A 27,787-nucleotide genomic window follows, 5' to 3' on the forward strand; every position below is an offset into this window, starting at 1 on the left:
ACTTAACTATCATATTTCCCTCTGCAGCTAACTCAGACTCTTCAATGGTTTGAATTCTTATTGTTTCCTTAGAAAGGAAAACCATGCTTTCCCCTCAAAGCTCTAATTTTAGTCAGATAGTATAACTTCTAAGAAAGGCACAATTACTTCTCCCATCAAACCCCCGCTTATTAGCAGCACCTCAGCAGCACTGGTTTAGTGTCATCTCTGGGATCAGACAACTTGTATTTGAATCCTGGCCTTGCCAACTACCGCCTCTCTGACCTTGGATACATTTGTTAACCACTTTGTGTCTGTGGTAGTTGTTTTGAGGGTTAAATTGATAACTGTACCTGTGAAGCACTGAGCAGAATTCTTGGCACATAATAAAGGATTTCTAAATATTACCTCATATTATTATTACTGTTATTAATTTAGTCATCCACCTACTCAGTGATTCAATGAATATTTATTAAATGCTTGTAAATCATTCTGTGCCAAGAATATGCAGTTGTAGAAAAAGTACTGCTGTTTCTTTGACTGTTGTAACTCTGACAGTCTAGATGAGAATGCAACTTAGGATGTTTTATAAAGTTTCAGATTTTAAATCCCCCATACTCCATTTTAATATTTGAAATCCTATTTTTATTACTATCTTTTAATTCTAGAGATTTTTGTAGAGGGAAAACAGACATTTTTGCAAACATTTTAATGTTTCCAGAATAATTAAAAGTTGGTTATTTAAGAACTCTTACAAGCCAGAATGATTCTGATATTAGTTACAGATAAGAGTAATTTGAGTGTGCTAAGATAAAAATCTGAAAGACCAGTTGATCTTCTAAGTCATCTAACGTCCCTGAATTCAGGCACACACACACAACACAGTGTTTAAAATAAAACTCAATATTGAGTCATTTTTAAGTTCATCTATTCATAATTCCCTCCATCTTGCATTCAGTTTTCCCATGACAAATTTCTGGATTTTTATTTACTTAGTTATATTCCTCCCCTAAGTTATCTTCCTCCACAGTCAAAGAAGAGTAACATTTTCTTTGTTCTCTTTTCTATTACCAGTGCTTGGTCCAGTGCCTGACAAGTAGTCAATAAATATTTATGGAATTCATCCATTCATCCCCTCAGGATATATTTATCGAGCACCTACTATGTTTCAGGAACAACTCTAGGTACTGGGTATATGACATAGCAGTGAACAAAACTCCTTCTCACTCTAATCAGAGAAACAGTTTACACACAAGACAAATAAAAATAATATATAGTATGTTAGTGATAAACGCTAAGGGGAAAAATAAAAGAAGTGAGGATAGGAAGGATGTGTTTGAGGAGAGGAGACAGGGAAGATCTCAGTGAAAAGATGACATTTCAGTAAAGACTAAGAAGAAGTAAGGGAGTGAACCACCCAAACATCTAGGGAAGGAAATAGTTCAGGTAGAGAAACATATAGTCAAAGGATATGATTCAGGAACTTACTTGACTTTGTCCTAGGAGCAGCAGGAGACCAGTGTGACTGAAGTAGCATAAGCAAAGGAGATAATGCTGAGAGCTGGTGGTGAGAGGTACAGCTCTTCTGGGCTTTGTAGGTCTTTGTAAAGATCTTAGATTTTACTCTGAGTAAATTGGGAAAACATTGGAGAGCTTTGAGCAGAAAGTGACATGACCTGATTTATATTTTGAAAGAACCACTCTGATTCTGTATTATGAGTAGAGTTAGGAGTGCAAAGGTGGAAGCAGGGAGACCAGGTAGAAGGCTATTGCAATCATCTAGGCAACAGACGATAGTAGCTTGGACTACAGCAGTGGAGGTGGCAAGAAGTGGTCAGGAATGGATATGTTTTGGAGATAGAGACAGTAGGATTTATTAACAGATTGAATGTATAATGTGAAAGAAAGAAGTAAGTCAGGGATGATTGCAGAGTTTGGGACCCAATTAACAGGAAGACTGGCATTGTCATTACCATTTTCAAGAGGCATGGGGGAAGGGGGCATCCTGAGTTCTGTTTTGGACATGTAAGCTTGAGAAGCCTAATAGCCACTCAGTAGAGATGAATTTATGGTCTGGAGTGCAGGAGAGAGGTCCAGGCTAGAGACATAAATTTAGTGGCCATTCACCATGAGACTAGATGAAATCATCAAGGAATGATTATAGACAGAGAAGATACGTATTATTTCTCTAAGTGTATGAAAGTGTTTTATTAGTCATGTCAATCTATTATTCATACACAGAGAAAAAGAACATGATGAAGGCCTTAACTTAAAGCAGAGGTAATTTCCCTAAATATGAGAAAGTGTTCCAACTGTTTGGGTAATATAGTACTGGAATTGATTATGAGAGTTTCCATTCTTAGAGAGCTTCAAGAAAAGGTTTGATAGTTATAGGTCTTGGATTTCTTAGACTACCGGGGGTTGGGGGAGTCTATCTCATCATATCAGAGTGTGACTGAAAGAGGAAAATGAGAGCCACATGTGTAAAAAGCAACATAGTTTATTATAATTAAATGTAAAAGTATAAATATATGCATATATGTTTATGTTCATCAAAAAATTAATATATGCTCATCAAAGAATATTTGGAAATCACTAAAAAAAGTAAAGAGAATCACCTGAACATATCACTGTTGTAATCTAATATATTTATTTTCAGTCATTTTCCTGTCCATTTTGATAAAGTTGTAATTATAAGTAGGTTTTTTAATGTGATAAATATAAATTATTCTTTTTAAATTGCTTTTAAAATTCAAGTATAGGGAATTTACTCATTCATCTTAATGAATATTTAATATGTACTTCAGTTCTATGTTGTGTCTAGTTAAAGCAAAGAAATGGAGAAAAGAAGCTAAAAGAGTTAGGGAGAAAGGAGAGAGAAAAGAAAGAGGAAGGAGAAGAAAGCAGGGAGGAAAAGGGAGTAGAAAGGAAGAGGAGACAGTAGATATGGGGAGAAAGTGAAGAGTTGGGGAAATATCAGTAGTGAGATGCCAAGGAGAAGGTTGAAAAGAAAAGGCTTAGTAATTTGTGAAAGTTCCTGAGATCATCTCCATTCATCTGGCCCTCCAACACCATAGCTGTAAACAGGAGCATAATGTGTTGCTTTGAATTTCTGCCCTTTGAACTTCAGATTAGATAATGGTTTGTTAGATAATGGTTATAGTTCTTTGTCTACTCTTCTGCCTTAAAATAACCAAAAACACTCAAATCACTAGAGCAGCCTATAAGTGGGGAAGACTTTTCTGATTGCAGAAGCCAAAGCTAAATCACTGAAAGACAAGAGCTTGTGAGTTCTACCTCTGCCTAAAATGTTAATCTGCATGGAAAGCAAAAGGCAAACCAGCTGTTTATTCAATATATTCCTCCTCTGTGAATCTTTGACTTTGTTTTCTCCATCATGTTGGTGATAATTTAGCTAAACTAGTTTGGAGTTGAGAGTAATGAAGACAAAGTCATTCCACATACAAATATTCTTATGCATTAACAGTTTTCCATGGACAGACTTCAGTTTTACCCAAATCAGCTTCCTCAATGGTTACTAATTGCTTGGAAATCTATCAATTTGCATGAAATTATCACTATTACCAGAAAATCCACCCCAAGTAAATATATCACTGATGATGAACATTTATTTTAAGCATAGTGAACATCAGTGCATTTGCTACCAAGATGTACTTAATTACAAATAAAAATGTATGTATTTCCCATCAACTTTTATATTACACACAAAATGCTAATGTGAATCATGTATCTAAATCCTGTTTTTAAAAAATTAATTTCAAAGAAACATACAAATCTAGCTATAATACTTAAGTGTAAATAAGTCACTGAAATAAAATGGCTGGTATATTTGAAAGAACTAGCCAAAATTTCAGAGGTTTCTACCGCAGTATCGGTTTATGCAGCAAGTAATAAATATGAACTTGTTTCCACAAGTACAAAATGAAAATATTCAAGAAGATTTCAGTAAATGCAGAGGCTACTAACCTGTACTAGGTCATTAAAGATAATAGGGGACTCTGAGATGCTGATCTAACCTTGAAGATGACATAATGAGGACCACTCAGTCTCCTCAGAAAGCTGTGAAATTGTCTGAGACAGGATGAGCCAACTCACTATTGCTTTTCTTTTAATTTTATAACAACTTTCTTATTCTTATAATAAGGGCCTTCAAATTTATAATATGAGAAAGACGTTTTTTATGATAATGTTAACATAGTCAACAAATGTAGAATCTTGGATGTCTGAAGAGAAATGATCTTCTATGTATGATATCATACATTTTGTTTGAATGCACTCCAGGAAAATAGATGGTGTTTCATCTTTTACTCTAAGCGTGGGCAGGGTTTCCTACTGGGCAGTATTTTATTTTGAATTAGACTACGACTTGAGGGGTAGGGGTGGAGTTTTGTTTTTTTTTTTAATTGATTTTTATTTTATTTATTTTATTTTTGTCTGTGTTGGGTCTTCGTTGTTGCACGTGGGCTTTCTCTGGTTGCGGTGAGCAGGGGCTACTCTACTCTTCGTTGCGGTGCGCAGGCTTCTCATTGCGGTGGCTTCTCTTGTTGTAGAGCACAAGCTCTAGGCATGTGGGCTTCAGTAGTTGTGGCATGGGGGCTCAGTAGTTGTGGCTTGCAGGCTCTAGAGCGCAGCCTCGGTAGTTATGGCGCAGAGGCTTAGTTGCTCCGCGGCATGTGAGATCTTCCCGGGCCAGGGATCAAACCCGTGTCCCCTGCATTGGCAGGCAGATTCTTAACCACTGTGCCACCAGGGAAGCCCTGGAGTTTCTTAAATTAACAATAGGCATTAATTTCTTTCATTGGCGCACTTAGCACATTTCCTTTTGTTTCTTATCTTGAAAACTGTAAGAAGTTTATAACTGTATGTTTTTATATCTGTAAGTGGAATGTGATATTTTTACTGCAGTTAAATTTTTTAAAGTAAATAGTTCTTCCTTCAGACAAATGTCAAAAATAGAATTCAAATTCACAAGTAGAGGAGGATATGATTTCTTGAGAAGTTGTGCTTGATTCCTTAGATTTTATTCTTAGAATATCTCAAAGAAATTTCTCTCATACTTACAAGTACTAATTACCACAGTGAATAAGATTATATTTCAAGAAAATTTTTGTATGTGACACCCCTGAAACAAAATTTGTTTACAAGAAGATTGAGAAGCTCTTGTGTTAACATATGATTTCTTTGCTAGTTGTTATATTTTTCTCTTTGACCTTTTTAATGCATCTCTGGATACCTAGCAATCTAGGTTCCAATCCTGCTCTACCACTGACTAGCTTTGCAACTTTGGCTTACTTCTTAACCTTATAGAAGCTCAAAATATATTTACCCCCTAAGCAAAGCTCCAAGTATTTTGCCAGCAACGTACAAAAAGAATTTCCTAGTTAATAGTCTCAGGTTCTTAAACTTGTCAAAAGAAATAGCAATACAATGCAAGATTATTTACAATTATTTGCCATGGACCAGGTGACTTGTCTCCATAAACTAAATACAGGGATGAATTTGTGAAAGCCTTACATCACAGTAGGAAACCACAGGCTTTCATATCTGACCTTTAGCATGATTTCATTGAGTAATTAGGATAATATTAGTCAAATCACAGTCCGTTTATCCAAGAAGACGAGGCCCCATGCCCTCTCCCTCTGGTGAGTACCCAGTTACATCTGTCAAAATCTCTGTGGACTTCAGGACTTCCAGAGCATCCCTCTGCGTTTTGTCTTTCCTTTCTTGATGTATCTGTGTATTCCTTTTCCCTCTTTCTCCTTACATCTTCCCCTGCTTCTCTTTCTCTATTTACTTCCTCACATCCGTCCTTTAATTCTATCTCCACCCCCACCGACCTTCACCCTCTTTTTCTGTTCTCCTATCTTCTCTTTTCATACTATGAAGTTAAAATATGTTTTGAAGCATTTTGCCCATTTACTAGCTCTGTGTTGCTACTTTCCATGCACCATACTCTCCAGTTAGCCAGGACAGGACTCACCATTCTTCAAAATTCCCCTACTGTACCCATACCTTTATGCATACTTTGTTCGTGACTTGGAAAGCTCTTCACTCTGTCAGAATCCTTCAACCAATCCCCCTTTTGTTCAAATGCACTTTTTCCAGGAAATTTTCTTTTCCTAATTCTTCTACTCTGTCCCTTTCACCTCTTTTGGCTCACCGAGAAGTCTCTCCCTTCTTCATGTGAAAGGTGTTAGTAACTTTCAGAACTTACCAAATTATTTCCTATAAAAGCACAGTGAAGACAAAAGTTATTCTCTTCATAGCCTTTATTATACATATACATAGCCTTTATTATACAATGTCACCTTGTACATTAAATGTACTCTATAAATATGGACTTGAATTGCATTGTCAATTTAAATCCTAATGATCTAGATCAAATTGCCTTTTAACTTCATGTGACATTTAGTTAAAAGAGCCCATGAATAGTGGCTCTTGACTTTAAAAGTGTTCCCATTTTAATCAGAAGTCTTCTCCAGTGAAATTGTTGCCAGCCTACTCCCAACAATAATATACTAATTACTTCATCATTATTTTTAAAATAGTAAATAAGATAAATTAATAAAACATCAGTATTTATAGTGGGAAGCAGCCGCATAGCACAGGGAGATCAGCTTGGTGCTTTGTGACCACCTAGAGGGGTGGGATAGGGAGGGTGGGAGGGAGGGAGACACAAGAGGGAAGAGATATGGGAACATATGTATATGTATAACTGATTCACTTTGTTATAAAGCAGAAATTAACACACCATTGTAAAGCAATTATACTCCAATAAAGATGTTTTTAAAAAATCAGTGTTTAGAAATATACCATAGTTTTAATGTAAAAGAAAATTTAAACTGAAAATAATATCTTTATCCAGCAAGTGAAAATTTTGGAAATTTATGTAAAATTATAATATGTAAATTTATGTAAAATTATAATATGTATGGGGAAATCTATACTATATTATTGTATTCTCCTAGGCTTTACGATCAGGAGTTTAAAATGTTATACTTCTTTACATCTATTATATCAACTCTTCTCCATCTCCCTTCTCACCACCTCCCCTTTCCTTATGCCTCATCTTCCACCTCAGCTGTTAGATTAGTGCTTTGCATAGAGTACTTACAAATCAGCATATTCAATGTCCGTTATAATTGTCTGCCTTTGTAAAGCTGTGTGTAAAGGCAATCCACTAAGATAGTTACTGAAGCATTCCACAGAAAACAACTCAGTTCCAAGTCGTTGCTGTTTATACTAGACAATTCAAATCTCCCACCATTTTCTTTTCTTCTTTTTAAAATGATACCCTGTTTTGGCTTCTAAATGACACCTGTATCTCTAGTCAGTTCTTGCCATCCACCAGTTATGTGCTGCACAAACCACTCAACAGGTTTGTCAAGGAAAAGAGAATGAATATGACAGAGGCAGATAGGGAGGACTGCTAGAAACGGTGTGAGGGCAGAAATTGTTTCTATCTTGAATTCTATTATATTGCATCCCCAACAACTAGCACAGTTCCTGGCATATATTGCATGCTTAAAAATATCTATTAAATGAATGAATGAATATTTGGAGTCAGTCTTTGGATTTATATTATATATGACCAACTATAATCTATTTGCTTATCTCTTTTTCCTATCCATAAACACTGGGTTTTCACATTATAAATACTTTGGAGCAATATTTTTCCCCTCCGATGACTCTTACTTATATGAAACATACCAATGTTTTAACAGTTGGTAGGGGGACAAAAGGGAGAATGATCCTAGTAATAGAGGTGTGTAATTGGAAATCATCTAAGCCTTTGCTTTTACAAACCAGAGTAACAATGAATATTGCATACACAGTGATGTAACTAAAATAATACTGAGCTAAAACCCAGAAGACTCCAATTCTAGTCCAAACAACCACTGCCACTAATTCATGACATGATTTTGAAAAATCCTCTTACTTCTTTGTGTCTCAGATCCCTCATCAATAAAAGATGAGCATGATGTACTATATTGGTACTTCTTAAACTTTTTTTGGAAACGGATACCTTTGAGAATCTGATGAAAGCTTTGAATCCACTCCTCAATATTTTGTGTATAATTTTTCCTTACCAATTTCCATGTCAAATTCCATATCAAGTTCTTTGGACTAGACGATCTCAAGGGTTCCTTCCAGCCCTATAACTCCAGAATGGAGCTGTCTTTGTCTCATATGACCACTGTGTGTGCTTTCAAGTAAGCAAATAATCCCATTTCTTTCTCAGCGCTACAAGGTGGGGTACTAACAAATGCTATAAGGTTTCCTCTCAGTCTGCAGTAAGAGAAGAGAGTCACACATGCCTCCCAAGGAGAACTTCAGCCAGATTAGCAGCTTCTATAAGGAGAGTTATCTGTTCCTCAGGCTTATTTCACAGATGTGTTGCTCTGCTCCTTCTGTTGTTGCTTTAACAATTTTGATTCCCAACTTGACTAAAAGGTCTGCAGATGCAGAAACCGTAAGTGGTAGCCAGCCTTAGTTTGGCCTCTAATTATGCCCACCACTTAATATTCACACGCTTGTGTGGTTTGCTTCCACATTGCACAAGGGCCTTTCTTTGTGACCAGTGAAATAAGGCAGAAGTAATTGTGTGTCACACCTCAGTTTCCATCTTGGAGGTGTGCTCATTTTTTCCTTCTCTCCCTTTCCCCCTCTCTCTCACCACTCAGTCTGGGGGAGGCAAGTTACCGTGTCATGAAGACACTGAGGAAGCCTATCGAAAGACTCACATGGTGCAAAGGCAGTCTCTGACTGACAGCCTGCCAGTTACCTTGTAAGAGCACTTGGAAGCAGGTCCTTCAGCTCCAGTCAAGTCCTGAGAAGCCTGCAGCCCGGGTGACAGCTGACTGCAACCTCATGAGAGACCCTTAGCTAGAACCACTCAGCCTAGCTGCTCCCAGATTCCTGACCCTCTGACACTGTGAGATAATAAATATTATTTTTAGCTGCTAAATTTGGGGTAATTTATTATGCAGCATTTATAGCTAATACACCTTCTCTCTCTCTCCCTCCCTCCCTCAGTTGCTTAGTACTATTGGTAACATTTTACAATTGAAATCTATTCAAGCAATCTGCTCTAACCGCCCCCCCCTTTTTTTTTAACTGAACATAGGCTTTTTTTTTTTAACATCTTTATTGGAGTATAATTGCTTTACAATGGTGTGTTAGTTTCTGCTTTATAACAAAGTGAATCAACTATACATATATATATATCCCCATATCTCCTCCCTCTTTCGTCTCCCTCCCACCCTCCCTATCCCACCCCTTTAGGTGGTCACTGAGATCCACAATAGTTAAGTACTTGCCCAAGGTCAATTAATTACTGGAAGAAAAAAGATTAAAACCCTAATATATTATTTCCACATCTCTGTGCTGCTTCAGACTTTATAATCAATTCAGTGTACTCCTAGGTGTTAAATAACAAGTATTAATGTTTCTACTAAAAGAGCACTATGAAAATTAAAATCTGCATATTGTCTTTGCACTAACTTATTTTTATTCCCTTTCTCTTGCCTCTTCTAATTGGGAAAAGTCCTAAAAGGATTAGAAATAAATTGAGAACATAGTAATTGTAGACAAAAGAAAGAACCAATTTGCCAATATACTATTTCTTTTTCAACCTATCTTTCAGAAGTGCTTGTTAGAACAAACTCTGCACGACTTCTTTCATTTGTTTTTGTGTTTGTTCCTTTTGGATTTAGTGGCCTTTAGAGAGGGGAACTATGTGGCTGTCTCCTAAAATTGACTGATTTACTCTCTGAAATTAAATGGTATATATGTGTGTATTCTGTAATTATGAAGGCACTTACTAATGAACAGAAGTATGAATAGTTTTAACAAGTGTCAGAAATGTGTTTAAAATACAACCAAATCAAATTTTGCAACGTCTTTAGCAATTTATAAGCAAAATAAACTGAAGGTTTCCATGCCAACTCAAGAGGAAGATAAATGGAGATGTTTTGTACAAGAAAAGTTGGAGCAGAGTTTTTATTTAATAATAAGAAAATTCCAAATACTCATTAGGGCATATTACAGAGAAGAAAATTGCAGCTCTTTATAGTTCTTCAGATGCAAATTATCCAACTGCATGATGCAGATTAATGTGTGATATTTTAGTCACACCAGTGACAGTATAGTGATACATGTGTTAATAACAAAAATTATGCTTTGAAGTTAAACCTACTTGAGTTCATATCCCAACTCTGGCAGTTACTAGCTATGGAACCTAGAGCAAGCTACCTCCCTCTGTGTTGCCTCATCTGCCAAATGAGCATAATTCTGCCAGGCACACAGTAACTACTCAGTAAGTTTACCTCTTATAGTAATTTTTATGATCCTAAAATAATATTATTGACCTGTGTTATCATTATGGGGGAAAAGTATAACTTTAAAATACCTCACTTCTTCCTCTTCAAAGTCTCTTAGTATCTTGTGTTAACTATAAGGAACCTGGAAGTTTTAAAGTAGTATTCTGAATATGAACTTCTTGATCTTTAATATATAATGATGTTAATCACACAGTGAATTTATCAGGCCTATTATTCAATATCTACTCTTTGTAAGTTAAGTGAATACCCAAATATTTCCAGAAAACAATCAATTATTGCACACAGAGGTTGATGATATGATCATTTCAATTATCAGCTTATTTTAAACACCAATCTTTCTTAATTAAATGGAACAATACCTAAATCGGAGCCAAAACCAGCCTCTGTATTTTTTATTGAGGTATAGTTGATTTACAATATTATATTAGCTTCAGGTATACAACATAGTGATTCAAAATTTTTATAGATTATACTCCATTTAGAGTTATTATACAATATTGGCTATATTCCCTGTGCTGTACAATGTATCTTTATAGCTTATTTATTTTACACATAGTAGTTTGTACCTCTAAATCTCCTATCCATGTCTTCTCCCTCCTCCTTCTCTCTTCCTACTGTTAACCACTAGTTTGTTCTCTATACCTGTGAGTCTGTTCCTTTTTTGTTATATTCACATTTGTTTTATTTTTTGGATTCCACATATAATTGATAACCTACAGTATTTATCTTTCTCTGTCTGACTTATTTAACTAAGAATAATACCCTCGGGCTTCCCTGGTGGCGCAGTGGTTGAGAATCTGCCTGCTAATGCGGGGGACACGAGTTCGAGCCCTGGTCTGGGAGGATCCCACATGCTGCGGAGCAACCAGGCCCGTGAGCCACGACTACTGAGCCTGTGCGTCTGGAGCCTGTGCTCCGCAACAAGAGAGGCCATGATAGTGAGAGGCCTGCGCACCGTGATGAAGAGTGGCCCCCGCTTGCCACAACTAGACAAAGCCATCGCACAAAAACGAAGACCCAACACAGCAAAAATAAATTAATTAATTAATAAACTCCTACCCCTAACATCTTCAAAAAAAAAAAAGAGTCAATTTAAAAAAAAAAGAATAATACCTTCCAGGTCCATCCATATTGTTGGAAATGGCAAAATTTTGTGCTTTTTAATGGCTGAGTAGTATTCCATCTTCTTCATTCATTCATTCATTCATGTGTTGACAGACACTTAGGTTGCTTTTGCATCTTGGCTATTGTAAATAATGCTGATATGAACATTGGGGTGCAGTGTCTTTTTGAATTAATATTTTCATTTTCTTTGGATATATACCCAGGAGTGGAATTGCTGGCTTATATGATAGTTATATTTTTAGATTTTGTGAGGACCCTCCACAGTGGCTGCACCAATTTACACTCCCACCAATAGTGTACAGGGCTCCCTTTCTCTACATCCTCTCCAGCATTTGTTATTTATGGTCCTTTTGATGATAGCCATTCTGAGAGCTGTGAGGTGATATCTCATTATGGTAGCCTATGTATAATTTTAAAACTAGAACTTATATACTAGCAAACTTATCAAGATGGCCAATTCCTGAGGGTTTTTTCTTTCCTCTTGTAAAGTGGACTAATAGTGTGATTGCAATCTTACAACAAAGAGGTATTTTGAGGATTAATTAGAATGGAATGAAGTGTTCTGCACCAATTTCAATACTGGCATGTGTATTTTTAAAGAATTAACATCATTTTAGTAATCTACTTATATTTAGTCACTCAATAAACATGTTCCCAGTTGTACATTGTGCAATTTTGTGTAGACTAAATTAGAAGATTTATGACAACAGTAACAAACAAAATTTATTTCTACACAGTGCAGTAATTTTAATAGTAATATTAATGTGAACACCCGATAAAATATTAAATAGTACCTTAAAACATGACAAATTTTAGGTCCAAGTACAAACTTAACAACCATGATATAGATTTATTTATGCTCATCTTCTTTGGGATGAATTTTTATTCAATCTGGTCAACTTCAAGCCAATTAAGAGAAAATTTGAAGACCAAATTAGGGCAGAATCTTCTCAGAGTTGAGAGCACCTCTCTATGTCTATTAAACATACAACATTATTTTATAATGTATTATTTGTACAGGAAGGGAGTTGAACACAATTTCTCAGAAACAGGGACACATCAGTAGATTTATCTAAGTGGGAAAACACCTCACCTCATTGCCTACTTCAGGATTTTGAGAGAGTAAATCTGCACAGCTGCTTGACTACTGAGTGTCCTGGTTAAATAGCTGAAGCAGGTAATGCAACTCTAATAGTAAAAAGTTGTCTTATCTTAAAGAATGTGGCAGATAACATCCATAATTTTGTCTTTAAAGGCTAAGAAGAAGCTTCAAAACCATTATTTCTCTCACTATTTAGAAACTGCTGTGAGGAAGAAAATCCTCCATAATCATAAAGTACCATGATCATTACTGAACAGCTCACTTAAGCATATTACAATGATGATCAAAGATTCAAATTACATTAAAAAGAGAAAAATATTCAGTTATCCAGAAAAACAATATTATTCCAATTAGCAGAACTTAAATTATGCCTTTAAAAACACTTTTCCTTTAAAGGAAATAGACATTTTTAGTAAGCAGAGCAATTAGACAAAGTCGGAAAATTGATAAAGGGCAAATGTTCTCATATTTTTTAATAGAAAAAAACGGTTTAGCTTAGTGAGCTTAACATTGATAACTGGAAAGGTATTAAATCACTTTCCATTTCCCAACCTTGCAATACTTTCTTACTACCAAGCATGTAGAAAAATATTTCCCCTGAAAGTAATACATTCGTCTTTCTCTCTTTCATCCTGCTCATCCTTCAGGTCATTTTCTCCCAGAAAAGACCTCCACGCCCACCTCCTCAAGTTGAGTTAGGCAACACTTGAATGTGCTCTAAACATTCCCCCTCTGACTTGTAGTTCACCCTCCACCCCCAACTAATCTGTTAATCCTCTGAATACATGGACTATGGACTTTTAATTATGGTAGCCTTGATCTGGCATAGGGAAGGTAACAATGACTGTTTGTTGAATTAACAAAGAATGAAAAAAGAAATCACCAGTCTTGTTTTGTGTGATGTCTTCATCATTCAAGCAAGCAAGGGAGGAAACTTTTCACTGCCTACAGTGAACTTCCATGAGAGCTGCCTCAATATGAACCCCACTAACCAGGCCTGTGGTCAGAAATACAGTTAGAGACATAAATCACCAAAAGACTATCTGAGGATCAGGCTACTGACACTAAAACAAATTGAGAGTACGTTCACCAACTTTGTACTTTTCCCCAGCTCTCTCTTCCTATACACATGTCCTCTCCTCTCTTCAACCTTGCCCAAGATCAGTTTTATAAGTGCTGCTAGAAAGTAGGCAGATCTCTACCTAAATATTATCAGCCCACAGCTTGTTTTCACTAGTATAGCTCATTTAATTTTTAAAGACTTTTACCCTCTGTGTATCCTTTAGTGCAGATATTCCTTAAGCCAATATAAACTACGAATTTTTTTCTGCATATAGTTTTTCACATGTAGGGATTAGTTGACAGTCAGATGAAAATAAGAATGAGTGCTGAGGAAGGCTACCGCTTTTCCAGGATTGGTCTTCACCATGCCCTGCCAATCACCCTTTCAGTGTCACCAGTGGTACCTGTGCCTGCTTAGATTATTGACCTCTACAATAAAACCTTGCCACTCCTCCCTTAAAATTACCTAGAAAAATATTAAGTCAAAGAGGTTCTGTAGACCAACATTTTCTTAATAATAGAAAATTTTAAAAAGTGAAGTGTACTTCTGTTTTATTTTAGCAAGATTTTTCATTCTTGTCCACATTAAATTTTCATGATAATTTACTAATCTATTTCTTACCTATAGTTAATTTTAAATGTATAAAAACTTAACGTTGAGCTATCTGCCATTGGGAGACAAAAGGGAGAGTAAGACCTGATACTTATCTTTCCAGAACTGACATTCTAGTGGCATTGCCAAATGCAAACAGAAAAAACTATAAGACAAGCAAATGTGTTGTATATGACTAGAAAAGCAGTTAGTTCTATTTAAAATCTCAAATAAGTGACTTTTTCAAAGGGTATGAAATTAATTTATTAAATTTGCAGTCCTCCCTTCTGTTTAGGTTAAATTTCAAATTTCTAAATAGTTTTTGGCCAGTAAATGAAACGTGTTCTTTATTGATATAATTGAAATAACTTCAATTTTTACTCAAACTGCTTTTTTGAAAATTAAAACAAAGTTTATTGATTTTAGGTATATAAGATAAGAATTCTTCAATCATGTTGGAATGCTAAAACATTTTTAGATTACTGTATGGGAAATGTTTTTGTCAGTTTCTAGATTGCTCAAATGATACCTGTTGGGCATCATTTCAGATTAGGAGAAGGGTTCTTTAAAGCTTCTCAGAAGTCAGAAGGAGCTTCAAACTAGGCTTAAATCTCACTGCAAATCTCTGGATTTCAGTACAGCATTTATACCCAAAATAGTACCCTAATAGTCCAAAATTATGTGCAGGCTTCTGACTTTGGCACACATTTTTAGTTCAAGGTCACTCTTAAAACATTGGTTCAAGTCCATTTTTATAGCCTTTTTATTTGGACCTAACAACAGAGTGGAAGCTTGGTTTTCGTTCTTCACCACACCAAAGATAGATTCCCTAGGCAATAGCTCCCTAGTTTCCATTTAGAAATTTAAATGTTTTACCCAAAGCAGGGATGAGAGTAGGGAGGATAGTGGGGGTGGAGGGTATACTCTGCTGTCAGATAAGTTTGGGAAACCATATATAGTCTTCTCCTAGAGTTTTGCAATTCATACTAGTGTAGTATAGGCTTGGAGAATTTTCTGCTGTGAAAACTTGTTCAGCTTTACTTAACCTAATATTTTCCAATGAGCCACAGAAACTGTGCTGCAGGAAACACCATTAATATCTCAGAGGACACTAGTGTTCTAAGAAACAAAGTTTGTAATTGCTGCTGTAAGAAAAATCTGAGGCAGGCTGAGGTGATTCTGAATTTGATCTCAAATCATTTTCTCAGCATTATCTACAATTACATGTGAAGTTCAAATAGGCAGATGAAATGGAAAATATTACAGTAGCATTTAATGGAACATGATAAATATGCTGCTTAAGGATGTTGAAATATGCCTCATTTCTCCTTTCTCGTATTAATCAGAAAAATAAACTCAGTTTCAGAATAGTCTGGATAAATAAGCAAAGATTATTATAGCTAAAAGCACAAATTTTCAAACTTCCTATATGAGTAACATATGCAGTAATCTACTATCATTTCAACCCCTCTGTACACTATTTTGTTTTTGTTTGTTTCCATCTCAGAAATCCTTCCTCTACTATATTATCAATCCATTGCATTCAATTTCCTTTATTGCATAAGGGCATCAAAAAGTTAGTGGAATATTGTACATCAGCTATACTTCAATTTTTAAAAAAATTTAGTAGAGCTATATTTTATGAGAATCTTTTGTATTTAAGTTCTCCCTAAACTTAAAATACAAAATTCATTAATTTTTATATAAAGTCCTTTTTTCCTTTCCTCTCTCACTTTTTCTCTCCTGTTCACAGACAAAAGATACTTTCATCCTTTTTATTCTTAGGACACTAGCCAATGGCCCTATCAAGTACTTGTGGCCACACCAGTAGAAGTGATTACATTCTTCTGCAGGAAAGTTGACTGGAGCAACTGAAGAATCTCTAGAGACAATTCTCCCCAATATACATCAAACTTTTTTTCTCTGAGAAGGATGTTGTCTGCCTAAAAGGCAAGTTCTACCTGGACATGGATATTAGATAATTCTCCTCTCTCCTTCCCCACCCTAATCTCTTTGTCTTTATATATTACTACACAAACCCAACTAGCTGAATAACTTTAATGATGTTTTCTTTGTTAGTAAATTTGGTATGGCTTTTCTACCTACCTAAGTCAGGTGCAGATATCATTTCAAATACAGATGCGAATCTTGGTCAAGAAACAGTCAAATGTTCACTGATTCTTTAATGTGGTTTTCAGAACCATGTGAAAGGCAGACAATTTTATTTTCCAACCTATTTTGCTTGCAGAAAGATTGGATATGAACCAGGAGGACATTATGTTAAGTGAAATAGGCTAGATACAGAAAGGCAAATACTACATGATACAACTTACAGGAAGAATCTAAAATATTAGTTTTAAAGATGTTAAAATAAAAATTAGTTTTCTCTTATAGAAGCAGAGTAGAATAATGGTTGCTAGGGGCTGGAGGGTGGGGGAAACAAGGAGATATTAGTCAAAGGGCAGTAAGTTTCAGTTTTGCAAGGTGAATAAATCCAAGAGATATACTGTACAGTGTAGTGTCCACAGTTTACAATATTGTATTGTATACTTAAATATTTGCTAAGATGATAGACCTTATGTTAAGTACTTTTATCACAAATAATAATAATAATAATAATAATAAAGGGCAGGAGGAAACTTTTGGAAGTGATGGCTACGTTTATGGCATAGAATATAGTGATGTATTCTTATCTCTGAATTCATCAAGTTGTATACATTAAATAAGTACAGCTTTTTATATGTCAATCATACCTCAATAAATTTTTTAAAGAAAGATTGGATATGGTTTAGGAAAAGGAGGAATTCATATGGAAGCGCTTTTCATTTAATATTAATTTTTCTCAGTATTCCTTAGATATACACAATTCCTGCCTCTTCTTCTATGTGCCATATGTGAAATTAAAACATAGAAAAATATAGTAGTCTAGTAGTGATGAAAAAGAAGTTACTCTGCTACCATAAATTCTTTGATACAGACGAAGAAAGCTGGAATCTTTAGAAAAGAAAGAAATCTTTGCCTTAATCCCCAACTTACAAATAGAACAAACTGCCAGGTTCATAGCCTTTCACTAATCTGGATAGACCCTCTAGGCTTATGGTTTCTTCCCTGTTGGATTTTCTAGACTGGAGTTTTTCTCTTTAAATCACGGCTTTCGTGAGGTGGTCATAGGAGGTGAAACTCTAATTTGGGGGCATCTGGGTTCATAATCTTAAGTGGCTCATTTAAGTGCCTTGTAAACTGGCATTGATGCCTGTTCTCCAGGTTCCCTGCTGCAGCACCACTTGAAAGTGTCAGAAGAGAGTCAGACCTTCCTGTCATTTTGAAACTGTGGCACCAGACCTATTTTTTCCCAGCAATGAACTCATTCACGGAAGATGCCTTCTTAAATAGTAGCTGCAGAGCTGTCATCACGTGCATTTCCAAGCCAGTTCATCAAATGTTGGAGCCACTAAGATTTGTCAGAAAGGTCTAATGGACCCAGAAGAATTTCCTTGATGCATAATTCAGAGATTCATTCCTGATAAGCCCATTTCAAAATCCCCCAGGGTAGAGGTTAACTCAGGAGCCCTCTAAAGGTTCCAAAACATTCCCAGGACACCCCAGGGAATCCTGCTGAATTAGAAGCCTTGTCTCATTAAGTAGTGGTTTTCAGCCATAGCTGCCCATTAGACTCACTGGAGAGCTTTAAACAAACACTGATGCCTGGGTCCTTCCTGCCTTCACAAGATTCTGATTTAAATGAGCTGTGGTTTCCCCAGTAATCTAATGTGATCCCCTTAGGCTCAGCTTTGGAGCCAGCCATGTCAATTATCTGGGGAGCTTTTAAAATTCCTGATGCCCAGGCTGCACCCCAAATACATTTAATGAGAATCTTTGTGGGTGGAACCTGGTATCAGTATTTTTTAAAGTTTCGCAGCTGATTACAATATTTAGCCAAGACTGAGAAATAGAAAAGTCTAGAAAACGAACCCCTTCCATATATCTAAAAGCTGGCTTCTTACATCCTCTTCAATTCACTTGGATCTCTGAAAGCTCTAAAACTATAGGCTGAAGAGTTTTAATACAACTAAGTTACAAGGTTAAATACATGATCAGATGCTCTGGATTAATATAAAAATGAAAGTGATAGCCAGTTCAGATGACAATTTACAAAATAAATAAGAGATGCACCTGTGGCAATAAGTTGTTACTAGCACTTAATAAGTGCCAGGCACTGGTGTTAGCCTAAAAAAAGAGGAAGACCATAAAATGAAAAATTATTCTTAACATTAAAGTTTTCAAAGAATAGCTAATATTTCCAAATCTAGCTATTTCCAAATTGCTAGTATTTCCAAATCTTCCATAATTTAAAGCCTTGACAACTTAAAGAAGAGAGTAAGGTCACCAGTTCTACAGGATTCCATTTTGTCAGTAATTCTACGATTTTGGTTCAGTTCCATAGATATGTTCCTCTTTGTCTATTTTTTTTAGAGATGTTGTTGTCATGATTTTCTTATTTTTTATTTTGACAGTGTGAATTATTGTTCTTTTAGATAACTTGCTAAGAACTCTTTGGAGAATAAGCAAGTTTACTGTCTTTGTATTTAGAGGTGATATGTGTATTTGTTAGCTACTAGGAGAGATTCTTGTTGAGCAGGAGCTTATCCCAAGAATTGTTGACAATTGAGTCACTGAAGATTTTGTGGTCAAATCAAATCCAACAGCAGTGTGTTTATTTGCTTTTTGCCAATTGTTAGGCCATATCCAGTCACAGTCTAACAATCCAAAAGACAATATTGCCAAATCATTGGCCAGTTTTCAGAATGGCTAACCCTTTTCTTGCTATGGAACTCACAATGCTTAATAATAACAAGTGAGGCATACTTTTTCTTGAATCAGTGGCTTATGGCAATTAAGGATTTCTTCTCGAAAAGAATGGGAACCAAAAAACTTTTTAGTAATTGGATGCCGAAAGCAAGAAAATCATCCTGAGGGCCTGAGTTTTCAGAGTCCACATCTGCCTCTCAGGGCAGTTGTTGGTTGCCCAGTGCACTGCTGCTGTCTCTCACTCACCACCTCAACTTCCAGCTTAAACAGCAGTGTTATTTGTGTCAGGTGAGGAGTGATTGCCTCTGTCTGCTGATGGGTTGCCTGGTCCAATTATCTTCACCCTCAGGCCTTAGTCCCCAAGGGGAAACTCTGACACAGCCGTAGAAGTATTGACCATCCATTGCCAGTCCTTTTGTGATATTATTAATGTTCTCCTCTGCAGAGAATGTGGACATTTATTTCATTTTGAAGGGGCATTTTATGCTTTTATTATTCTTTTTATTAGTTCAGATTAACTTCTAGTTTCATCGCTTAGAAACCTACTAAAAGGCTAAATATGGTGCCACCAGAGAACAAATTGAGAGGAGAGGCTTTCTTGCCTCCGGGGTAAGAATAGCATGCGATCTCAGGACCCGTTCTCCAGTGATAGCTTCTCTCCCCTCCAGAGTCAGAAACGCAGTTCAGCATTTCTTGGCCTCTTATGAATTCCTACTTTTACATAGTCAGGTCTTGCTTATATGGCTACTAATACAAGTCTTGTTTCTGTTGGGTTACTTGGTGCATTTTTTCTGACATTTACTCATTCTTATCTAGATTTAAAATATTTCGCAAGACAACACTATACTTAAGACTGAAGTGAGACCCTTACAACCCAAGGTAGCTCAAGTAATTTTTTAATTCCCTAAAGATGTGAGACATGAGCCGTCATATCCACCTCCTTATCACTCCTGTTCTCTTCCTCCAGGCCCTCCATTCGCCTGCCCCAGCCCAACACCTTCTGGAAGGAGAATTATACACCCAGGTTTTTCACCTCACCTACCTACTCTCCAGTCCATTATCTTAGCAATATCTTATAAGCCACATTCCTATGAGGGAGCAGTGCTTCTGCTGGTGAAGTAAGCAGTCCTTCAAGATCCATTAACATCTTCAGGTCACTTTCCCTTTCGTTCAAAGCAAAGCCATGAAAATGGACTGGGGGCTTTCGTATGGTAACCCAGAGAAAAACTGTTTCAGGTAGCTGGCATCTAACTTTTTATGCAAATTTTTATCATCTAAGACATTTAAATCTATACCATCTTAAAAGGCCTCCAAAGAAGGATGTTTAACAACCAGTGAACGAATTTAAGGCATCAGAACATTGAAAATGAAATTCAAAGTTTAATTTTAACCTTTACCACTTTCTGACCTCTGCTGAGTTTCAATGTAGTAGGCAATCCAATTACCTTTTACTTTCTTATCTTAATGAAAATAGGAAGGAAACATTTTTTGTTCATTTGTTCATTAATTCAATTAAGGATTGAGGCATGTAAACAATCTACAAGTTTTATAATTTCAATTTTTTTTGTTTTCTTTGACTTTTTAAAATTCTGTTGAGCACTTTCTTGGTACCTGGATACAGTAGCTTCAACTTCACATTTGACAATTTGCATGTTTTATGTATGAGACATTTGATTTTAAAATTGAATAATAGGAAATGACTATCAGAATTCTATGTTATTCTCCATATATTTTTCGATGGAGTGCCTTAGGATTTCCTATAGACAACAGTGATTAGCCCCTCTTTATGGAGAAGTCTGACAGGCTTCTTCTTCAATAGGATAGCAGCACAACTTGACAACAATTTTGGAGTTACTGAAATGATCCTGATGTAAGTTTCCCTTTCCAGGAGAATTTATCATATCAAGAAAGTATATAGACTAGGTATACAGTCTATGGAAAGCTTATAGAAGTGAAGATTATTTACATATTTTATATCATGTCTTTTAGTACATTGGTATTGTGACGTTCTAATTTATAATGATATAAAATGACTTTCCTTCCTTCCATCCTTCCTTCCTTCTCTCCTTCCTCCCTTTTTCTTCCTTTCTTTTTTTACTGTAGAATTAGGGTTAGAATAGAAATTGTCTACCAAATTGGCTTTATGGTTACTCAAGGTCAGTGCTAAATTGTGTTTCAAACTATAAAAAACTTCAGCATTTTGTGTATGTTTTAAAATACCTGCGTTTCATGGTTTCAAGAAATTTTAATATAAAATAAAACGTATATATCTGAATGCATTCCAATCGTAGATATTCCAATTGATCCCAAATAATTATGAATATTATTCACTTTCACTGGATTTTACATCTAATTTTTCACTTTTTCATTACTTGGTAAAAGCATTCAAAAGGAATTAGCATATGGAAGAATTCTATAGTGTTTAGGTTCAGTAACCTTATTATTACAATTTGAAATTAGTTCTGACAGCTCAACTTATCATTGAGATAACATTCACTTTCATCTCATTCAATGTTTATGGTAATTATATGAGTACTTAGATTGTTCACATTTATGTTATATATTCTGAGGTTTAGAATAAAATAGACTGTAAGAACTAGAAGGTATATTTGAGATCATCTGTAGATAAAAAAATGAGAATTGGAAAAAGTAAGAAATTGTTCCAGAGTCATTCATAGGCAGGGATTGGACCTATCTGTCATAATTTCCACCTGGGCTCTGTTTTCTCCACCAAGTTCTGTTATCCATTATAAATCTCAATAACTTTTAAATAAATTTATTTATTGATGTGAGCCAAATTCTGTTGCTCACAGAGAAGTAGCTATCCACAAAACTTTCCTCCAAGTAGTTATTTCCTTCCCTAAACTTCAGTATAATCAGAACAATATTCTAGAACTAGCACATTAACATTATTAATAGAGGTAATAATAAAACCATACTGTTAGCAATCCATTTAAATGGCCTTAACATTCTATATCAATTATAGTTTAAAAAGTGGATTCTCTCATTTTCATATTGGAAACGTAATTCCCCATATTCCCATATTGGTTCATTAGTTTGGAAGCCTAAAAGCCGTTTATTAAACAAGCAGCAAAAGTTTTAAATATTCACTATAATCCTAGCACTGTGTTAGGCAAATGTTTACACCATCACCCCATGCATTCTTTTTCAATTGACTTTAACATACATAATATTATAAAATGATATGATAATAGCATTGTTCAAGTACTAGTAATACAAACAAAATTTCCTTCCACTCAGGGATTTTAAATTCTTAATGTATATGTTCAGATATATATTGATATTTTACCCCATAAAACTTAATACTTTTGAAATTGGTTATTAATCATAACTGGTAAATGATAAATCCAACCCTGACATATCAACATAAAAAGAATAACTGATTCTTGAGGAAAATGTAATTATTTACATTTAAATCATGGAATTAACATCTCTTCCAACTCACTTTTATTTCCTCCTTCACATTCACATTTCTCTTAAGGTAACATGGAACTTTTATGGCACAGAATATTTAGATAAAGAAAATGTTAGAAGGAACCTATTTTTGTGCCTAGGTAAATAAGCAATCAAATACAAGCTCTTTATGATATGAACAGATGAGGATACTACAGATTCCCTTCTGTTTTAAAACTATACACAATTACACAAGTCACTGAATGCATATTTTCAGTATTTCACACCATGGAAATATCTTTTCAAGGGAAATCAAATTATTTTTTAAAATTATCTGCTCCTCAAACTAATGGTAAGTCATTTTTGGTGAGCATTTACTGAGTACTCTGTTAGAGTTCCTAATGACTTTTGCTAGAAGACAATAAATCACATTTCAGTATGAATAATAGCATTTACATTTTGCTTAACATATGAGCATTTTGAGCTTAGGACATGGAGAATATATTTTCAAATTGGCTTGAGTGATCAGCTCCAACTATATTATTAGTAGATTTGCCCTACTCCAGGAGATAGTTTTAGGAACATAATTTAACTATCCCGATTTAGAGCCAATAGAAAATTATATTTAATTTTTTTTTCAAAAAAAAGGAAACTGAGAAAACATGTCACTTGAAAATTGATCCTTTCACAGATTGTTAAGGTTCATAAGCTGTGCTGTAAATAAAAAACATTACTTACTGTAATTATTCTTCATCTCTTGGGTCCCTTTGACTTTGCCTCGTTTATCAATCCTCAGATACCACTGTGTTCGACAGAAGAGTCTTCTCACTCTTATATCCCCTCCTTCCATGTAATCATAACTTCTTGTATGTCGCTCGGGGCTGGAACAGTTCACATTTGTAGCCATTTGCTCTGGAGTCATGTCATTGCAAGCTAAAGATATAGTGCCCACTAGACAGATAATGTGGAAGCATGATCTGTAGAGCAAACTTGGCAGGATCCATGTCAGTATCCATTTGCGCATTATAGTATAGTGCCCCGGGTGTTCATGAATAACATAATGAAAATTAAATCTTGAGTTGATTGTTGTTCCTAGGTCATTGACCTCGTCCTATCTGTGAACTGTAGATTGATTTAAGAAAGAGTAGTTGCACTCTCCAAGTTGTTAGCCTTATCCTTTTAGTTCCTGATAACAATATAGAATTCCTCCTTAAATAACTCTGTCAGTATATCCTTATAAAAACAGGTTGTAATAAGCTCAGTTGCTGCGTTGCTCTTTGCTACTTGACTTCTGTTTGCAATGAGAGATTAAGAATGGGGAGGGAGGAGAGAGAGGAAGATGAAAAATTATATGTATAAATTTCAGTGTGTAAACACTATTATAACATACTGTGTAATTCATACTGTGAAGGTACATTTAAAACAGCTTTCACAGAGGATGTCAATGTCTTTACCACTCTGTATGTAGATTTACAAAAGTTATGCATTAGTAGAGACAAATCAGAATATGACTGTACCATTCATTCCAGTTCATACTTGGTAAGAAACATCCTGCAATTAGAGCTGTTGATTTAAATTAAGTTCTAAAATTACTATTAACAAAATATAAATGCTTTTCCCTAGGTTTCTTTATTATGTTCTTTTACGTTTGTGGTTTGTCAGTTATTTTCTCCTGAACTGCCCACATTTCTCAAGTTAAATGTCAGGATTGCTCTGGAGAATTTCAACCTTATCTTTATGTAAATTCTACAGCGGAATTACTATAGATAATCTCACAGCTCAAAAATCTGGTAACTTTACTTTTCCCCTCAGTACTAAAACCAGAAAAAGAGATAAACTACTAAGAGATATTCAGCATTATTTTTAAAGACAAATAACAGTCACTTACTTGTTCTGTTGATAACAGCTGGATACACAAGAATTCCATGTCTGTTGTCTGCCCTGTGCAACTTGAGCCTCTCTACTGTAGCTACAAACTATTTCTCAGCTGAGAAATTCTCCAGCAGAATCATAATTGTTTCCATAAATCAACAGGCAAGAGGATTTTCTCTGTGTATGTGAGCGCATGTAAGCTTGTGTGTGTGTGTGTGTGTGTGTGTGTCTGTGTGTGTGTGTGTGTGTGGAGCCTTTTATTCAGGGCTTTTCGATAAATACCTTTGCTGACCTCATTGGAAGCAATTAAAACTTAACCAGTGAGCTGTTAGTTGAATACAACAGCGAGAATAAAGGAGGCTTGTATAGTATTCATTCAATGGTCATGAGAGGGAGCTATGAACATGGCTTATGCTCAGATCTACAACTGGGTACCTACTTTGTAGAAACAAATCTCTGACTCTGAAGCAGTTAGAAGGGGAAAGGGAATTTTTTAGATTGTCTTATACCATAGCAGTTGTATATAAGTTGAAAATATTCCTTGGAACATGTATGTAAAAGGGATTTTTTTAATTTAAAATCTTTTACATAGTTTTATGATGCATGCATTTCTACTATTACTCCTTTGTGTTCAGAATGTTAGAATGAAACTACTAATGTGTATTAATTCACATCTTACTGTCTTCAAGAACTGTATAGCTGAGTTAAGGGTATATCTCTTCATACAGAGATATTTCAGCATTGCATATGAGTATAATTTTATATCTTATGTTACTAGACTGAAAGTAAGAATAACAACATTCTTATTTGAGTTCGGCCACTAATTACCAGTATGGGCAAGTCACCTGACGTTTCTGAATCTCAGCTGCTACATATGTAAAATTAGTCTAGATGATTCTCTTGTGCCTCATAGTTTTAAAATTCTGTGACTAGTTATTTACACTAACTACTAAGATAAGGAAGAGGATACATACTTTTAAAATTATTATCCTTAAAAAGTAAAAATAAAATTATATGCTTTTATACTGGTTATCAATGTTTGACTTTTGCCCTTAATAAGAACATTAATGCAATAAGTAAATGTTAATTTAGGGATGGAATTTTAAGAGGTATAGCTCATGTAAATAAGAGAATGCTACTTTGCTTTCTAAAGTAGAGGGGAGTTATTCTCCCCTTTATTTCCTGTTCTAACGTGTATTATAGTAGCATTCTAGTGTTTTATTAGATATTTGTTGCAAAATAATTGCATTGTTAATCTAAAACAATATTTAGGAATACATATTAAAATTCTCTTTCCCATATTAATACCCCCAACACACACACACACACACACACACACACACACACACACTGCACTTGAAATGCACTACTTTACCACCAGGTGGTGCATGTAGACCAAATAGGAAAACAAAATTAAGTACGTTCACTTGTATTATAATTTATGTGATTTCCCTTTGTGTCTATGCTTTTGGAGAACAGAATCAATAGCACAGCATACTTTAAACATATTCAGTTATTCTTTAGGCACCAAATATGGCATTTTCTAAGTTTATTAGAGCAGAAGAGGATGGCCCTTCCTTAATTGCCTCTGTTGAAAGCTAGATAGCTACAAAATATTCCATCATGTATTTCTCTAAAAGGGGTAAAAAGAAAGAAAAAAAAGAAAGTATGATGCTACTGTGATCTGAATCATACCTCCATTAGTTTTGTAGGCAACAATACTGAGCAGGGTCAGAACTCCTAGGACTTGGACATTTCTTATAAAGAAATGAAAATTATTAACAGTTAGTTCATATGTAAAGATATTCAAGAGCTACTAAATTCATCTGTTCCAAATTGACCCTACAGATTTTATACTAAGAAATCAATAGATCAGAGGTCCAAAATTGCTAATTGAATGCTCAAGACTTAAATTTAAAAATGGATTGTCTTAAAAGGACTGAGAAAATATTTGAAGAGAATATAGTTGAAAACCTTCCTAACATGGGAAAGGAAATAGTCAGTCAAGTCCAGGAAGCACTGAGAGTCACATTCAGGATAAATCCAAGGAGAAACAAACCAAGACACATTAATCAAACTATCAAAAAATAAATACAAAGAAAACATATTAAAAGAGGCAAGGGAAAAACAACAAATAACATAAAGGGAATCCCCATAAGTTTAACAGCTCATCTTTCAGCAGAAACTCTGCAAGCCAGAAGGGAGTGGCAGGACATATTTAAAGTGATGAAAGGGGAAAACCTACAACCAAGATTACTCTATCCAGCAAGGATCTCATTCAGATTTGACGGAGAAATTAAAACCTGTACAGACAAGCAAAAGCTAAGAGAATTCAACACCACCAAACCAGCTCTACGACAAATGCTACAGGAACTTCTCTAGGCAGGAAACACAAGAGAAAGAAAAGACCTACAATAACAAACCCAAAACAATTAAGAAAATGGGAATAGGAACATACATAGTGATAACTACCTTAAATGTAAATGGATTAAATACTCCAACCAAGACATAGACTGGCTGAATGGATACAAAAACAAGACCCGTATATATGCTGTCTACAAGAGACCCACTTCAGACCTAGTGACACATACAGACTGAAAGTGAGGAGAATAAGATATAACAATTGTAAACATTTATGCAGCCAACATAGGAACACCTCAATACATAAGGCAAATACTAACAGCCGTAAAAGGGGAAATCGACAGTGACACAATCATAGTAGGGGACTTTAACACACCACTTTCACCAATGGACAGATCATCCAAATTGAAAATAAATAAGGAAACACATTTAAATAAGGCTCTAAATGATACATTAAACAATATGGACTTAATTGATATTTATAGGGCATTCCATCCAAAAACAACAGAATACACTTTCTTCTCAAGTGCTCATGGAACATTCTCCAGGATAGATCACATCTTGGGTCACAATTCAAGCCTTGGTAAATTTAACAAAATTGAAATCGTATCAAGTAAATTTTCTGACCACAATGCTGTGAGACTACATATCAATTACAGGGAAAAATCTGTAAAAACTACAAACACATGGAGGCTAAACAATACACTACTTAATAACCAAATGATCACTGAAGAAATCAAAGAGGAAATCAAAAAATACCTAGAAACAAATGACGATAAAAACACGACGACCCGAAACCTATGGGATGCAGCAAAAGCAGTTCTAAGAGGGAAGTTTATAGCAATACAATCCTACCTTAAGAAACAGGAAACATCTCAAATAAACAACCTAACCTTACACCTAAAACAATTAGAGAAAGAAGAACAAAAAAAAAATAAACCCAAAGTTAGCAGAAGGAAAGAAATCATAAAGATCAGATCAGAAATAAATGAAAAAGAAATGAAGGAAATGATAGCAAAGATCAATAAAACTAAAAGCTGGTTCTTTGAGAAGATAAACAAAATTGATAAACCATTAGCCAGACTCATCAAGAAAAAAAGGGAGAAG

General features: G+C 35.2%; 2 protein-coding genes across 2 annotated transcripts in view; one reads left to right on the forward strand and one right to left on the reverse strand.

Moving 5' to 3' along the window:
* FGF7 (fibroblast growth factor 7) overlaps positions 1 to 24,513 on the reverse strand; it is a 62,645-nt gene extending 38,132 nt beyond the window's left edge. Inside the window, exons 1-2 of the mRNA XM_007109797.2 lie at positions 24,336 to 24,513; positions 23,186 to 23,738 (exon numbers count right to left, since the gene is read on the reverse strand). Of these exons, the coding sequence (XP_007109859.1) occupies positions 23,186 to 23,471 (286 nt within the window). The 5' untranslated portion in view covers positions 23,472 to 23,738; positions 24,336 to 24,513. The remainder of the gene's footprint in view (positions 1 to 23,185; positions 23,739 to 24,335) is intronic.
* FAM227B (family with sequence similarity 227 member B) overlaps positions 1 to 27,787 on the forward strand; it is a 211,404-nt gene that overhangs the window by 122,364 nt on the left and 61,253 nt on the right. The window lies entirely within an intron of this gene.

This window comes from Physeter macrocephalus, chromosome 11 (assembly GCF_002837175.3).
Source record: "Physeter macrocephalus isolate SW-GA chromosome 11, ASM283717v5, whole genome shotgun sequence".
In the NCBI taxonomy this organism is placed as follows: Eukaryota; Metazoa; Chordata; class Mammalia; order Artiodactyla; family Physeteridae; genus Physeter; species Physeter macrocephalus.